The 16,589-nt window shown below is 36.4% G+C and overlaps 1 protein-coding gene across 2 annotated transcripts in view; it reads right to left on the reverse strand.

The window, feature by feature from the left end:
- Window positions 1-7,380: 7,380 nt before the first annotated feature.
- srgap3 (SLIT-ROBO Rho GTPase activating protein 3) overlaps window positions 7,381-16,589 on the reverse strand; it is a 92,639-nt gene continuing 83,430 nt past the window's right edge. For both annotated transcript variants that reach the window (XM_079884564.1, XM_079884563.1), the window contains exons 19-22: window positions 15,282-15,462; window positions 11,058-11,207; window positions 10,498-10,807; window positions 7,381-8,161 (exon numbers count right to left, since the gene is read on the reverse strand). In XM_079884564.1, coding sequence (XP_079740690.1) covers window positions 7,724-8,161; window positions 10,498-10,807; window positions 11,058-11,207; window positions 15,282-15,462 — 1,079 coding nt within the window. In that variant the 3' untranslated portion in view covers window positions 7,381-7,723. The remainder of the gene's footprint in view (window positions 8,162-10,497; window positions 10,808-11,057; window positions 11,208-15,281; window positions 15,463-16,589) is intronic.

Genomic DNA, 16,589 nt, shown 5'->3' on the forward strand with positions numbered 1-16,589 from the left:
GCGTATGGGTTGCACTATTCTTCCCTGGTGCCGTGTGTTGATCTTGAATGTCAGTTTCACGTTGTTTTGAAGGGTTCTTGGTAGCTCTGTCTGAACATCTATCCACCCTACCAAGCCCTGCTGTCATAACACTTCATACTTCACAATCACAACAACAGAGAGGAAATGCTTTTATTTTTTTATAAAAGGATCGAGTGCAAGACAGCAATATGAGTAAAACCTAAACATATCATAGAAGATAAAAGTGTGTTACCTATTCATAAACATCAGAAAAATAATAATCCTTGCATTAATATTCATGATGCCATTACAAAAACATTACAAAGGAAAGTATTGTAGGCTATATGCTCTTTGACAGTGTTATGTAATATAATAGTTATCCTACTATAGCCTGCTATATTATTTAATGAACATGTTATAAATGTCTAATACATTTAATATTCTATGTGACATTTTAACTACATATTTAACAGTGTAAAACACACCAAAACCACTGATCTATATAGAATGCTGGTAGGGAATCGCAAGATGGCCGCTCGAACACTTCCCGTGGCTTCACTGCCTGCTGGCAGTTTAGAACGTCATGAGCTAGCCAGTCATTATATAGATCAGTGACCAAAACGTTTTTAACAGCAAGCAATACAAAAGTGTGACGTTATCCCTTACAAACATTAACCCTTTAAGTGTCACCCCCCTTTTTTTAAATATACATGAAAATGCACATTTCGACTTTAAATGGTTGTAATTAAAGAATGATTTGGAGTATAGACATAAAATTGGTCTTGTTTTAAAGAAGACATTTGGCAGATTTTTGTTGAAGTGAAATAAATTAAGCAAGTGAAACAAAAAAAAAGTTATAGAAGTTTGAGTGTATGAAAATGTACAATGTAAAAAAATTAATTATTCATATTTTATATAAAATATATATTTTTAAAACCTGGCCGACTCTAAAACTGCTAGAAAATCAAAGCCAAAAATCTGAGTAAGTTGTGTTTCAAATTTTAGGTTGATATCTCAAAAAATGAGCTTTCAGTGAGATTTTGTTTGGGCGCAGTACCAAACATTTTCACTAGGTGACAACCAGACTCCATTACTGCCCATATAAGGGCGCCTCCATTTCCATATTTGTTATTAAAAACATTTTAATATCTTTTTTTCTAAAATAATTGAATGGATGATATCTTTTGAACTCTTGGCATGAAAACAAACTGAGGTTTCAACCATTCTTTCATGATTTTTCATGTTCATTGCTATTTCAAAATAAAGGTCTGAACACGCCTTAGGAATATGAAAATATTCTTGTTGCAAATTGATAAATTACAGCTCCTCTGTAATTTATTTTGAAAATCATTCACCAAATATGAAAACTAGAGTTTGTAAGCTTTCAAATGATATATAGTTTGTCAAGATTAGTTTATGTTTGTTATAGGATATTACTGTTTTAAATATGTAATGATTTTGGGCCCACCGGTGGGCCGGTGACAAAAAACATTTGGTTAATATTTAAACTATGGTATTAACCATGGTTTTGCTACACTGACCATAGTTTAACCATGGTAGGCCTATTTGTAGTAAAACTGTGGTTGTACAAATGGAAATCAACAAGCTAAAAAACATGGATATAATACACTTTTAGGCTAGGCCTACTATAATAAAACCATGGTAAATTTTTGTAAGGGGTGGATTGTCCTCACAATGTCTTCAAAACAGGGAAGAGGGAAGCATGTTGGGAGTAAGTAATAAATGATTGAAAGGAGAGAGTTATATTGTTCATGTTTACGTCTTGTTTACTAAGAGTCCCTCAGGTGTAACAAATGGGATTTTGTTTATCTACACTCCATGCCTGATTGGCTGCTTATACTGTGTAGCATTATGACAAATGAAATTGATTGGCCAGTATCTCGCTATTGCACTCAGAGAAAATCAAAATGCACTTTGAAAGACATCAGACTTACTGCGGGCTTAATGGTTTCCATTTATTGGCACAGTTTTGACCACATTTGGTGTCACAAATAATAACCCATACAAAAATGTTCTATATTTCAAAGACTTTATTCGTTCGACTTACCATCTAGAGCCCATCGTTCTCTTGCCATCTAGTGGCCGGACTCAGTACTGCAAGAAGGTGTAGCAAGCGCACTACATTCCAGTAAACACATTGAGAAATCTCACGAAAACATGTCCAGGTTACGTTTAAAAAATGGTGGCACAATAAGGTCCCATTAGATAACGTTAGCTAATTCTTTGTTAACATTAGTTAGTAAAAATTAAACTGTTCATTATTAGTTCATGTCAGCTCAGGTCCATTAGATAATATTAACAGATGCAGCTTTTGGGTTTAATAATGTTTAAAAATGTATTGGTAAATTTTGAAATTAACATAAACTAAAAGTAATAAATGCTTTAGAAGTATTTTTCATTGTTAGTTCGTTAACTCATTTAGTTTGCTACTATAAACAAATGGAACCTCATAGGTTAAAGTTACCACAAAAAAAAAAAAAAAAAAACAACAACAAAAAAAAAAAACAACAACAACATTTTGAAAATTATGTTGTTAATTTCTTGAATTTTGTGACATGACACTACAGGTACTTGTGTCAATTAAGCACACATAATTAAGTATAAAACTTGATTGAAAATGTAAAATGTAACACACACTGTAATAATTTACACACACACACACACACACACATATATATATTCTAAAATGTTATCATTTCATTTAATTAAGAGTATACTGTAGTAATAAGAATGTGTTCATAAAATATTAAAATTGTTGCTCTTTGGGCTGAAAAATCTGGATGTTGTAAGTTTTCAAACAGAACTAAGCAAGTGTGATTCATATTATGTGTTGCATTATGAATAAAAGCATTGTATGACATGGCCTTCAATCAATCAATTTCAACTAAAATGAAAAAAGAGACAACAATTGAATATAAGGTTAAAAAAAAAAGTATTTATTTGGACTTAAGAATGGTTCACATCCAAACAGTGGGATGGTGTAGGATAACATCACAGAGGGGTAATCCAACCATTCAAACACACATTTAAGAACAGCATCACTAGACAAAAAGTTTTTAGAGAAAAAAAAACCAAAAAAAAACTGACACAAACGTTTTCACAACCCACTACTACAGACAGACGGCACTTTTGTCCTGTTGAACATTGTGTCCAGAGAAGGAGAAAGCCTATTTTTTTTTTCCTGTTATCTTTGCGTACATACAATATAGACCCACTGTGGCATACGTACAATACACTCCCAATGTTGCATACATTCCCAAAACATACTTCCAGTAACATCACATACAGTCCATTAAGTACAGGGATGCACCAAGTGCCTTAGAAATCGTGCAAGTACCATACAACATCCTATTACCAGACCAACACAGTCTTAAATACTGCAATGCATTAGATTGGGTAGAAGATTTAACTTAACAGCAAAAGTATACGCTTTTCACAGCACAGCCTTGAGTTCACTGGCAGAGGAGAGATAAACAGAGATGAATGACACAACATGGATTGAAAGGCCATGACTATTTGAGTATGTTACCTATGGCAGTTTCTGTAAACTCTATATAATTTATTATCAAACATCGGCTCGTTACATGAGCGCTACTATACAGTATATGAGCTGTACAACAGATATGTGAGAATGTAATACACTGATTTCCCCAGCAGAACGAGCAGAAGTCTGATACTCAAGTATTTAAATTCATAACACACAAAGGCATGATTACAGCATGAGTAAAGACAGTGTATGAAAATCCAAGGGTGTGAATTTCTCAACATACACTGATTTATGTGAACCTTTGGTGCATGGCTGCTAGTGCAAGCTAGAGTTAGGAACGCCTACAATGACAGTAAGACAAGATATGTTGTAGAACGTATGAAAAACTTTCAGAAATGTGGTAGCAATTTCACATTTGTACCAAAAAGCTTCAAGTTCTGCCAACAAATTTTTTTTTTCCTGCGCGTTGTCAATGAATGAGCAATACCAGCACTGACCACCAGAGGGAGACTATGAGAAGGGATAGGCCAAATAAGGCCACCAGAGGGCAGTATTTGTCTTAGCCCTTATATGTAAAGAAAGGTTTATCTGGTAAATCCACACTAAACAAGACTCAACTGGTATTGTAGGGCCTGGTTTCACAGACAGGGCTTATATTTAGCCAGGATTTGTCCTTGGTTCAGTTAGGACATTTAAGTGGCTTTTATAAGCGTGCCTTCGAAAAAATCATTACTGATGTGCATCTTGAGACAAAACAATGGCACCAACATATTTTAATATTTATCAGAGCGAGTTGCTTTCAGTTAAAACATGCATTTTAGTCTAGACTAGGCTTAAGACTTGTCTGTAAAACCAGGGGCAAGGGTTCCCACACATTTATTATTATTATTTTAAATGATGATTAGCCTACTGGATGAGGTTATATTAGTAGTAAGTAGCAATATTAAAAATATATATATTTTTAATAATTTTTATAAATTTTATTTCTAGCCAATTATTTATGTTCCTGCTGAGAACAAGAAAAATGCATACCTGTATGAACTATAGCATACCTGTGATTTCGAGGCCGGAAAATCGTAATTTTTTAATTCCCTGATATTTCCCGGTTTTCTATGACCATGGAAACCTTGTACTGCAAATTACAAAAGGACGACCCTATAAGTCTCTTTTATACATCAAATTATGAATTTTGCATTGCAATATTCTGTTTCCTTTACTGTAAATATAATTAAGCCATTTTTTAAATAACATTTTATTTCTAGCCAATGTATTATTATCGGGCTGAGAATATCAGGAAAAACTCATACCTGTGTTCACTTTAGACATTTTTACCGACTTTCATGTAAATGACTTTTGAAGGTCTGGAATTCAAGAATTCCCGGTTTTCAATGGGAACCCTGTACTTCAAATCACAGAAGGATGACTATAATGATTATGAATAATGCATTGCAATATTCTGCACGTTTTCTTACTGTAAATAGAATTAAGCCCTCACCCATCCAGGTGTAATTATGCAGAAGTGACTGAATTCAAATGAACATCCAGAAATAGATGTGTGCCCTAGTAATCGTAAATAATAGTCCTTATGCATGTCGTTTGTTTAAATGGTGCCTACTGGGAAGTGATATGGTAAGATTTTAGAACAAAATTAGAATCCCTTCCTGAGATGAGCCTAATCCTTGCAGTCACAGACCCAGTTCCTGGCTGAAAGCTAATGTATTTCGGGACAGAGTGTGTTGTAGGAAAAGGCAGCACTATTATTCTTTGAACAGTGTTGCTTATTGGTAAAGAGAAGCACGTGCTCGTCGATCTCCCTCACATGCGGACAACAGGCTCATGCTAATACAAAGCTGAGGAATTCAGACAGAAGCTAATTACCAGTCTTTGCCTAATCATTTGTTAAAAGAAATTCGAGATGGCAGCAACAGGGCATGGAGTCTTGAAAGTGATTTTCAAATTTTTATGCTCCTAACGCAAGCGCAAATCAGCATGGCAACAACGCCTAACTCAGACACGTGATGTAACAAATCAAGCATGGCTTTAAATGCAAATCTAAATAGTTCTTGTGCGTAGTAACAGTACTGTTTTTTATATATTTTTTCAAAGCTACACAAGCTCTCGCATACGGTCACACTGATTGGACTGCGTGAAGTGGCAAATCCTAAGGCAAACTGTAAAAGTAAAATCATTGAAGATGAGATTAAAGCTTTGGGTTCAGCGTATTTAAGTGGATATCTAGGTCAGTCGGGCAAATTTTGTTCACGACTGGGTATTCCCTCTTCAAGCACAGCTCAGGGAGGAGGGGTAACGCTGAGGATGAACCAGAGATGATATGACAGATTGGGGGCAGTGAAGCTTCTCTTGTTGGAGCTGGTTTCTCTAGGCTATTGAAAATTTAGATTGGGAGGAAGGTTGTGTACCTCACCAGAGAGAGAGAGCGGTATGTATTTACAAATGTATAATTTATTACACTGGGAAATGCGCAGTGCTTTGCACCATATATCTGACATAAACAAGACTGTTTTTGGGTGAATCTCACAACAAGATGTCCAGATTATCCCAAAGCCAAGACAAAAAAAATTATAAAAATATATTTTGCATAAGAAAATGAGAACTATTTTGAGGATTTATATAGAGATGCACAATATATCGGCTACCATATCGGTATCGGCCGATATGGGTTCATTTTTATTGTTATCGGCCCGATACGAAAATTTGGCCGATATATTAAAGCCGATAAATAATGGATTATTTCCTTCAGATGAGACACTTAAGGTGAAGAACTTCAAACTGTTCGCCATTACGGTTTTGAATTGCTTGAAATATTATTGGAATCACTTCAATAAAAGAAAACACAGTTAAACATGTGCAACACAAGTCTGTCGTATGTCATATTTTTGTAACCAGGCTCTCAAAAATTATGTAGTAAAATTTGGGTTTAGATTAATCGGCTTTCAAATATAAAGGAATATCGGTTATCGGTATCGGCCAGAATGTTCATATCGGTGCATCCCTAGATTTATTTTACTATGACATGGACACATTGTTTGATTCACCCTTTTGAGGTCACAAAAACACTGGCCACTTGTGTAACATCTGGTTATTTTAGCAAGTATTAATATTCATATAATCAGTTGACAGAGTATATGGATACTTATAGTATATAGATTGATGGATGCTTGCAATAATATGGAGGGAGCTCACGGGAATACCCTAAAACCATGTAACTTTAGAGAATGAAGCATGAAGAACTGCTTTTTGTATTAGCAAACAAAAATTAGGAAAAAGGTAGAACACTCTCCAAACTAATAATAATATTAATGGCTCAGACTGACTATTGATTCATTATTTGTTTGCTTATTGGTTGTAAAAGCGTTTGCCATTCTAGTCTCCCTGCCTGGTCATGTCCTCGGCTGTACAAAAAAGAATCTACCCAAACTTTATATACAAGTAAAACTACATTTTACCACAGGTTTCTTAGAATTAGTTGGTATATTGGTTTTCTGCATCTCATATATGTATACAGCTTGGCTATGTTGTTACTTAGATGTATATCGCTTATTCTACAAACGAAAGGCATTACAAGTTCAAGTACAGTATATCTCTATTTACAACAGCTCAAAGGTGGCCATGTTAGACAGTCTTTGAGTGACCGTTTGGTTCTATTATATGTACAGTCCAGTTCTTGAAGGAGGGTCTTATCGCTTATCTTAGAACAGTCCTCCAATGAATAACAGAACTCTTCTGGCCAACCAGTGCAGAGAATCTTGCTCTAAATAAAGTTCACATAAGAATAAGAAGGCCAAAAAGGACAACTTAATATTAATTCTGAGGTAAAATTAATAATGATATAAAAACGAGGATTTTTTTTTAATCATACTTTATATAATGCAGCTCAGTTGCATGAAATGTACCCTATAAAATTAGTTTTTTCTTGTATTTTACTTTTTTTGTCTCTTTCACAGAGAGGACAGGAAATTATGGTAAGAACAGAATGGAATGTGGGAGATCACCTGAGCCAGACTCAACTCATATCATCCACAACCAGGCTCAACGCGTAAGAGCACGTGCCGACCACTAGGCTTCAGTTTCGAAATCTTCTAGGCTCAAAAAATACATTAGAAAATGGAAAGAAAAGCACTCCTGAACTTCCTCGCTGCAGCATCGTGCCCTGGTTCGCCCTCACCGGCACAGGTAGCTGCATCACACCACGGGCTACATGGTTCCGGGTTTCTCGCCCGAGTTGGCGGAGGAAGCTGCAGCACTGCTTGCGTTGTTAGGAAAGATCTTCTCTGTGGGGGTCACGGCAGGGCTTCCCACCCCAGAGGAGCTGGAGCTGCTGGAGCGGTGCTGCGTGGGAGGGGGGCGCATGGGTCTCATAGGCGGAGGTCTGAGCTGGGCTCCGGCCAATCTGGCGGACAGCGCCGGTTTAAAGGTGGTCATCATCTCGGAGGTGGAGCTGCTGCTGCGCCTCAGGGCCGCGTCCGGGTCTCGGATCATGATGGTGTGTAAGGGGCTCGCCGGCTCTGAGCTCACCGGGTTCTTCAGCGGTTCTAACGTATCCAGAACTACATCGGGAGCTTGTTTGGCTGTGTTCTGCCGTTCCAATTCACGGAGCTCATGAAGTGCAGTGTTCATCGTCTTCTCAATGTCCTGTAACAAAAATATTGTTCAGTTTTTAAGTTAAGACAATTTAATCCAGTTAATGAAGTACCATTAGGAAAGCTATTTTTAACATAATGCCTAATATATTGTCTAATATATGCTCTCTCTCTCTCTCTCTCTCTCTCTCTCTCTCTCTATATATATTTTTTTTTTTTCAACTGTATGTTTTGAGTTAAACAAAAGTAATGTTTAGTTAATGAACATTTGGTTTAATTTTAAACATTATTTTCAAGCATTTTATTCATAACCTAGTTTTTTTTTTTTTTTTTAATAAAAATTGTGTCATGTTGAATATATGTTATCACATTATTTGTCTGTAATTGTGATTACAGTGAGTGAGATTAACACTGAACAATTATTCATCTATTTCTTTAGGCATTATGTTGAAAATAGCTTTCCTAATGGTACTTGATTAACTGTATTAACTTGTCAAGTTTTTCTAATATAGCAAAGTCAAGCATTAGGGATTTGTTTAAATCCTCTAGCACCACTAATAAGAACCATGCTGTAAGAAAATGATTGATAACTTCAATTTGTTGTTTTTCTGCACAGAAAGTATTTATGGAGCTGTATGGCCTTAGAAATCTCTCATCTTTCCTGGGGATTCATCTTACTTTCTTCCGGAGCGGTCTAGTATATCACGGAGGCAGATTATGTTTGATATACACACAGCGTCGCTGCCGTCCTGATAGACTATAAACTCACTGCTTTCCATTCCTCTTTCAAGACCGACCATCTCCGTTCTGTCTTGCAGCTGAGCATGCCATAAAAGTTTAATGCTCGGAAGATAAAAGGCTCATGAAGACACATGCTCACGCAGAAAAAAAGTACCTCGCAAGGTCTTATTACCGAGCAGACGTCATCAATAACCCCACACACACCCCTAAACACATTTACACACACACCACAAACTGAACATCAAGCAGTAATGTTATTTAGATCATGTAGTCTGTGCTTATTATGCATTATCAATTCACAAAACAACACATTTCTCTCCAACAATATCCATCATGCCTTCATTTTGATGTCTGTATTCACATAAGCCGTTTTCTTTTCATTAGGTGAGCGTAGACACAAAGGGGCCATTACAAAAGATCATTAACTGTTCCATGTGCCACAGACTTCATTATTTAATTGTGTGCAAATGAAAAAGATGGATCAGTGCCAGCCTATCTCGTTCATGCTGATATCTGTCTTTAGTGCCAGCTCTTTGTTTCTGCTGGACTCAATCTTGCCAGCTTCTTCAGGCACAGAATTCTGGGCTAATTGCAAGGCTCAAAGAGAAAGACCAAAAAGCTTTCATGACTATAACTTAAAAGTATTTCTGAATCCTTTTGAGCTTTGATTTATAAGGGTACAAAATATAGGAGGATTTATGGTACACTTAATGAAAATATTTTAATGTTCGATTTTATAGCAATAGAAATTTATGTTTAAATATCATGTATTTAAATCAGGGTAATTTAAATAAGATTGTATAGAAAGTAGTGCTGTCAAATCATCGCGATTAATCGCATCTAACATAAAAGTTTGTGTTTATATAATAAATGTGTATGTGTATACAGTTTATTATTTTATGTATGTATATATATATATATATATATATATATATATATATATATATATATATATATACTATAACAACTATAACAATACACATATATTATATAGACACAAACTTTTATCTTAGATGCGATTAATCGATTTGACAGCACTAATAGAAAATTAATTTAATTAATTTAATTTAATAACTTTTGTGAATAATTAATGGTGCTTGTTTATTATTTTTCTTTCCAAATCTCTGCCTTGACTTGAATGATACTTCAAATAGTGTTTTTTTTCTCACAAACCCAAACAGACACACACACACACACACACACACACACACATACATACATACATACATAAATATATTACACACATACATATATATACACACATATACACATATACATATATATATATATATATACTTATGATGACAGTAACTACATTTAGCGTGTAAAAAGTACGATAAAATAAAGCGTTACCCATTTTCATTACTTGAAATAACATATAACTGAAATAAAATATGCAAAAATTGTAACTTTTTTTTTTAAATTTCAGCTAGATTTACTATATTACCCATTTTCATTTAGTGTAACTTTATGTTAACTTTACATACATATAGACCATAAAAATGGAAAGTATAAAGGTAAAATCTAATTCAAAATATTAATAAGAACAATAATAGTCTCTCAGTGATTCTGAAATAACACTGTCTTGCTCTATAATACTGTGAATTTGAATGAGAATCTAAAAAATGTGCTCCCGCTCTCGCTCACCTCAGCTAAAGCCTCAGCCTCCAAGGACTTGTGGTCCCCAAGGCTGCTGTGTCTCGTTGCTCCTGGAACAGGCCTGAGCGGGTGACCTTCAGGATAGACCTTCCTCTCAGGGTAGTTAATGCTTCCCGCACTGCCAAAGGTTCCCAAACGTCTCTTCTCGGGACTCTCTATGTGGCCCCTAGTGACCGCCACTTTGTGTGGGCTGCTGGGGCAGGCTGCGGCCCGTGGTGGTGTGTCTCGTGGAGGACTGTGAGAGTCAGTGCCACTGCGGCGTCGAGGAACGGCAGACCCATCCGAACGCAACCTAACCCTGCAGAAATACACAATGAGATTGCAAACAAGCTTAAATACAGACAGTCACACTGTGTTTTAGCTCAAAGCTGAATGCAAATACTATACAGTCTAACGATTTTTGTTAAATATTCGTGTCACAAACAAGCCTTAAGAGATGAGTAAGTAAGCTGCGAGGAGAAACAGGATAATTTAGATCATTATTTTTTTCTGAGACTGAAAATATGTGGAATAAATGCAAGCAGAATTCTGTGTAATCAGCCACTGACCGGCCCATGACCCCGCCAAAGTTGTAATCATGCGAAGGTTCACATGGGGACTGCAGATCGTTTTTGGATGAGGCTTTATCGTCCAGTAAAGGTCCACTGCTGGCCTCGCTGTCAGCCTTCTGACTCAGGCTATCAGAGAACGCATCATCCCTAAATAGAAAGAGACAAAAAAACGTATGTTTCTCTGCAGACCACTGATGGCTTATGAAAGATTCCAAGCAGTGCAATTTGATTGATTAACAAATGGACCTAAATAATTAAAATAAATAATAAAACACTTATTTATCATATCAGTAATTTGAAAACAAAACCACAGGCAAATTTATGGATTATATAAGTGAAGTCATTTTAAAATGTAGGATATATAAACTAAGTACACTACTTAAAAATGTAATTGTTTTTTGTTTTTTTCAGTTTTCTATTTGAATATATTTAAAAAATGAATTTATTCCTGTGATGGCAAAGCTGAATTATCATGAAGACATCATGAAGACAGTCGACTTTTGAACGGTAGAGTACATCATAATGTTCACCAGCTAAACTGTCACACACAAAACAAATGTACATAAAGCTGGCAATGAAACAAGCATCTGGTTTCTTATTTTTCAGTCCCAGCAGCCCCAACATCCCTCTCACTTCATGTCTCATTCAGCCCACAGCAAGCAAACATCCACTGATCACAGTTTCACAGCATGTTCTCGGCCTGCTTTTACAGTTCTCTTGGGAGACGACAGCAGAAGGTGTTTGGTAATCTGAAGCTGTTGAGCGTCACATTCATGGGAAAAAAAAGTCTCCGAAAAAGTCAACAGCCCAAGTGTTTCATTATGCAATCTTTGAGCAGTCCTGTTTACTGATAGCCTTTTAAACACACTACAATGAAGTACATACTTGTTGAACACTTAATTTCAAAACCATTGCCATTAACAGGAAGCTGATCCACTCAAACAGCGTCCATTCTTCTGGTATGGCTTTTCACAAGATGTTTGATGAACATGGATTCAGCGATTTACTGGCTCGCAATTTGCAAAATATTTCATCTCGAACTTTGTGTACCTTTCATTTTTTAAGCATTTAAAGGGATAGTTCACCCAAAAATACAAATTATCCTATAATGTACTCACCCTCAAGCCATCCTAGGTGTATATGACTTTCTTCTATCAGCTAAACACAATCGTATATTAGTTTAGTTAAATTAAAAAATATCCAAGCTTCCAAGCTTTATAATGGGAGTGAATAGCAACTAAGATTTTGAAGCCCAAAAAAGTGCAACCATCCATCATAAAAGTAATCCATACTGCTCCAGGGGGTTAATAAAGGCCTTTTAAAGTGAAGCGATGCGTTATTGTAAGAAAAATATCCGTAACTATAACTTTATAAACTAATCACTAGCTTCCGGTAATATCCGTCCACGCATTCACGAGAGGGTCAAATTCAAGCGTATGACGTAAGAGTAGCGTAAGCTTAGGTGAGAGTAGACGGCTCTCGCAGTTCAAATAAACAGGGCTGGGTAACAAACTCAAGCTCCTCCAACATTTCTCTTAAAAAATTCTTGTTTTAGACTTCTAAATCGTGACCACCATTTTGTTTTGCTCTATCCTCTGCACTTCCGCGTTCGTCAATCCGTCATGTGTCGGGTCAGAGGTCACTCTTCCACCGGAACTAGACTCGCTGTTTAGTTTATAAAGTTTTTGTTTAAAAAGTTATAAATATGGGTATTTTTCCATTGGATATATTTCATATTTACAAAAACGCATCGCTTCGTTTTAGAATCGTATGAATTACTTTTATGATGGATGGATGCACTTTTTTGGGGCTCCAAAATCTCAGTTACTATTCAATCCCATTATAAAGCTTGGAAGAGCCAGGATATTTTTTTTATATATAACTCCGATTGTGTTTGCCAGAAGGAAGAAAGTCATATACACCTAGAATGAGGGGGCTTGAGGGGGAGTAAATTATGGGATCATTTTCATTTTTGGGTGAACTGTCCCTTTAAGTCACTAGATTACTGAAAATAAACATCATATGGCTATGTTGTGTTTAAAGCATTTTGGTGTTGAATTTACAGCAAAAATAACTATTGTGATCAAAGATTTTGGTTATTCCAGCCTGTAGTGTAACTGGCAACGGGTTGTCTCCATGCTCTTTTCATTTTAGCAACCTCAATTTTCCTTATTTGCTGCTGTCAAATCTTGCAATATTAGGAATGGGGCATGGACTGACCCTTTTAATAAACTCATTCATCAAACTGACATCAGTTAAACCATACAAAGAGATAATGAGCATGTCATCATTTTAGTAATTACTGAAACAGCGGTAGGACAGTTAATATCAGCCGTTGATATAAATATGACCAACTCAAGGACACTGCAATTTCATGTCATCTCAAGACCTTATAAAAAGTAAGAGAGAAGGTTGTCTTTCTTTCAGCTCACTTTAGCCTTAGTGAAGCATGTCGTGTCCCAGTGCACACAACAGGCTTTGACATAAATGCATGCCTAGCACATTAGGGTGCCGCTAATGCTTGGTACTTCAGAAACACAATTAGGCTTCTATAGTGTCACGGCCCTTGCCAAAGACTTCAGAGCATTCTTCAACTGCCACTAAGTGCTGTTAAAGTTTAATTAAAGTGTATAGTGTTAATGGCGGGAACTATTTGATTCTCACTTGAGCTATTAAGGTATGAACTCAGGCCAGATGGCCTGGTTGATTAGTCATATATTACCCAGAGTGCAACACTTTCACAAGACAACATGCATTGAACTGTCCTGTAACTAGTGCCAAGACTCCCGTGCATAATAGTAACTACATTTTTCTGACAAAAATGTGGTTGGTGAAACTGCTAAGTTGCTAAGGGGTTCTGATTAGTTTTAGCATGTTGCTATGTTGTTACTTAAGGCTGGAATATACTACATGACTTTTGCTCAGATTTTTGCCCTGATTTGCATTCTGGATAAGTTAACAATAGTTGCCAAAAGTCTGCGCCAGTTGGCAGATTTTGGTCAATCAGAGTTGACAGATTTCACAGAAAAACACATAGTGTGCGATAGGCACAGACTCTGATTTTTTAGCTTCAGACTATGATTCCATGCAGTTGGAGGATATCAAAACCTGTTATCAAAACACGCAATATAATACACTACAAATACAAAAGTAAATGAACAGCAAAGGTAAAACCACCCGTTTCCACCAGATCCCGCAGGACCCGCAGGATCCCAATACCAAAGCAACTCTTTATCATGCAAGTGTTTTCCAGCCTTTACTGGTACAAGTCCACAGTCTCAATGACGTCCTGGAGGCACATTACAGAGAGATCCTATCTTATCTGTTTGGTAACCATGGCAATTTCAGTTAGGACCTCATTTAGGACAAAAGCTATTACAAAATGACATTTCTTAAGTACATAATCTTATCTTAACTACAGATAGGAAAATGGTATTACAGAAGCATCCTAACGCCACAAAAAACCATAGCCAACTATAAAAATCACATAATAATAGCCCTGTCTGAGAATGACGTCACATTTATTAATGATATAAGATGAAGAACAGCGATGTTTGATGGTGGAAAGACTTTGTGAACACCCAAATTATGTGCTGCACTTTGACAACAAAACTCTGACAAATAATTACAGACTCCTATGAAATAAAAGGATTATGCTTTGCCTTTTCTACCAAGCTTATCAAAACTTTACTTAATGAAAAAGCACCACTTATTTTGTTTCTCCATTTTAATCTCAGTTATTTCTATTATCTAAGTTTTTCCGTGTTAATTCACAGCAGCTGTTTGCGCGTATTGGTTGATTGGTAACAGACCTTGAGCTGATTACCGAACTCGAAGGAGGGGTTTAAGATTTCCTAACTACAGATAAGAGGAAATTTTGTAAAATCCTAAATCAACTAAGATTTGCTTCTGTAATATAAATTTGTGAAAAATCCTAAATTAACTTGTCAGATCTTAACTTAAGACTTAAGATAGAACGTTTCTGTAATACGCCCCCTGGTAAATATGGCTCAGGTTCCTATAGGATTTTTCCAATTTTATCAGTTTTGATGCAAACATCAAAGTCTTACTCAAAAAAAGTAATAGTAGGACCTTTCTTCAACAAGCGGCAGTGAGGTACCACTCATGTCCGTAGCAAAAAACATTTGTGTTACGCACCAAATAATAAAATAACTCAAATTAATTAGATTAAAAAAGTAATTATTTAGTATAGATACTTACAGGTCTTGTACTACTATATACTGGTGGGGTATGAGGCCGTCAACCCCGTTGTGCCTGCCCTCCCACCAGTCCTCAGATGCACGATGATACAGCAAAAGGGATGCGCCTTTTTTGAAGGACAACTCTCGAGGAGTCCGACCCATGTAGTCAAACTTTGCGATGGCTTCAATCTGCTCCACCTCTGTGTGTGTATGAGAAAGAGAGAGGAACAGTGAAACTAGGGCTCATTAGCATGTTTGCACAGAGAATTATGTCAACAAATTTTCAAAGAGCTTCAAAGCACTGCAACAGACTCAAATCTGTCATGCTCCCAGCTGATTCTCAGCAAAACATACATACACACACACACACACACCATGTCCAGATCAGTTTCCAATTTGTCTGTCCAGACCTAACGCAAAACTACTGCACAACACTGAACACACACACACTCTTGTACATCTATCTTTATGAGGACATTCACTGACACAATGCAATCTCTAGCCGCTTACCCTAACCTTACCCATCACAACTAAATGCCTAACCCGAACCCTTACCCTAAACCTACCCTTAACCTAATTATAACCGTATCCCTAAAACCAAGTCTTGACCCTCAAACAGGCCTTTAAAGGGGTCTCAGAAAGTGAGGACCGGCCAAAATGTCCTCACTTTACTCTATTTGTCCTCACTCCAATGGTCTAAAACTCAAACTGGTCCTCACAAAGATAGTTGTACAAGTACACCAACACACTATATATTTACATATACATTTATTCATTTAGCAGACGCTTTTATCCAAAGCGACTTACAAATGAGAACAATAGAAGCAGTTAAACTAACAATTGGACAACATTATGCAAGTGCTCCGATCTTTTTTTATTTTTATAAATAGATATAGAATAGAAGAGAAAGTGTTAGTATTAATACACAAAAACAACAACAACAACAAAACAAAAAACTAACTTTTGAACAATGCAATATTGCTAAGACAAAAATACTGTTCAACATCAACAGGCTCATGCACAGCAAAAGGTTAATTTATTTCTCAAATAGACCCTATATTCCATATCATAAAGATTCACAGTCATCACATTATGGTCTTACACATCAGAGGATATGATCTCATCAGGACCACAAAGAAACAGGCACAGTTCTAATACAGATGGGCTACTAAAAATGCAAACTGGACTTTATCTAAATCCTATCAAATCTGCCACCCAGCTTCCATTTAACGTGACCAATGCCATCATATGACCACAGATCAGTTCACGCTTCACCCCCCACCCCAGACGCTGCCAGGGGCAAACAGACAGTGGGGTCATTCAGGGT

The sequence above is a fragment of the Squalius cephalus genome, assembly GCF_949319135.1.
Source record: "Squalius cephalus genome assembly, chromosome: 10".
Lineage (NCBI taxonomy): Eukaryota > Metazoa > Chordata > Actinopteri > Cypriniformes > Leuciscidae > Squalius > Squalius cephalus.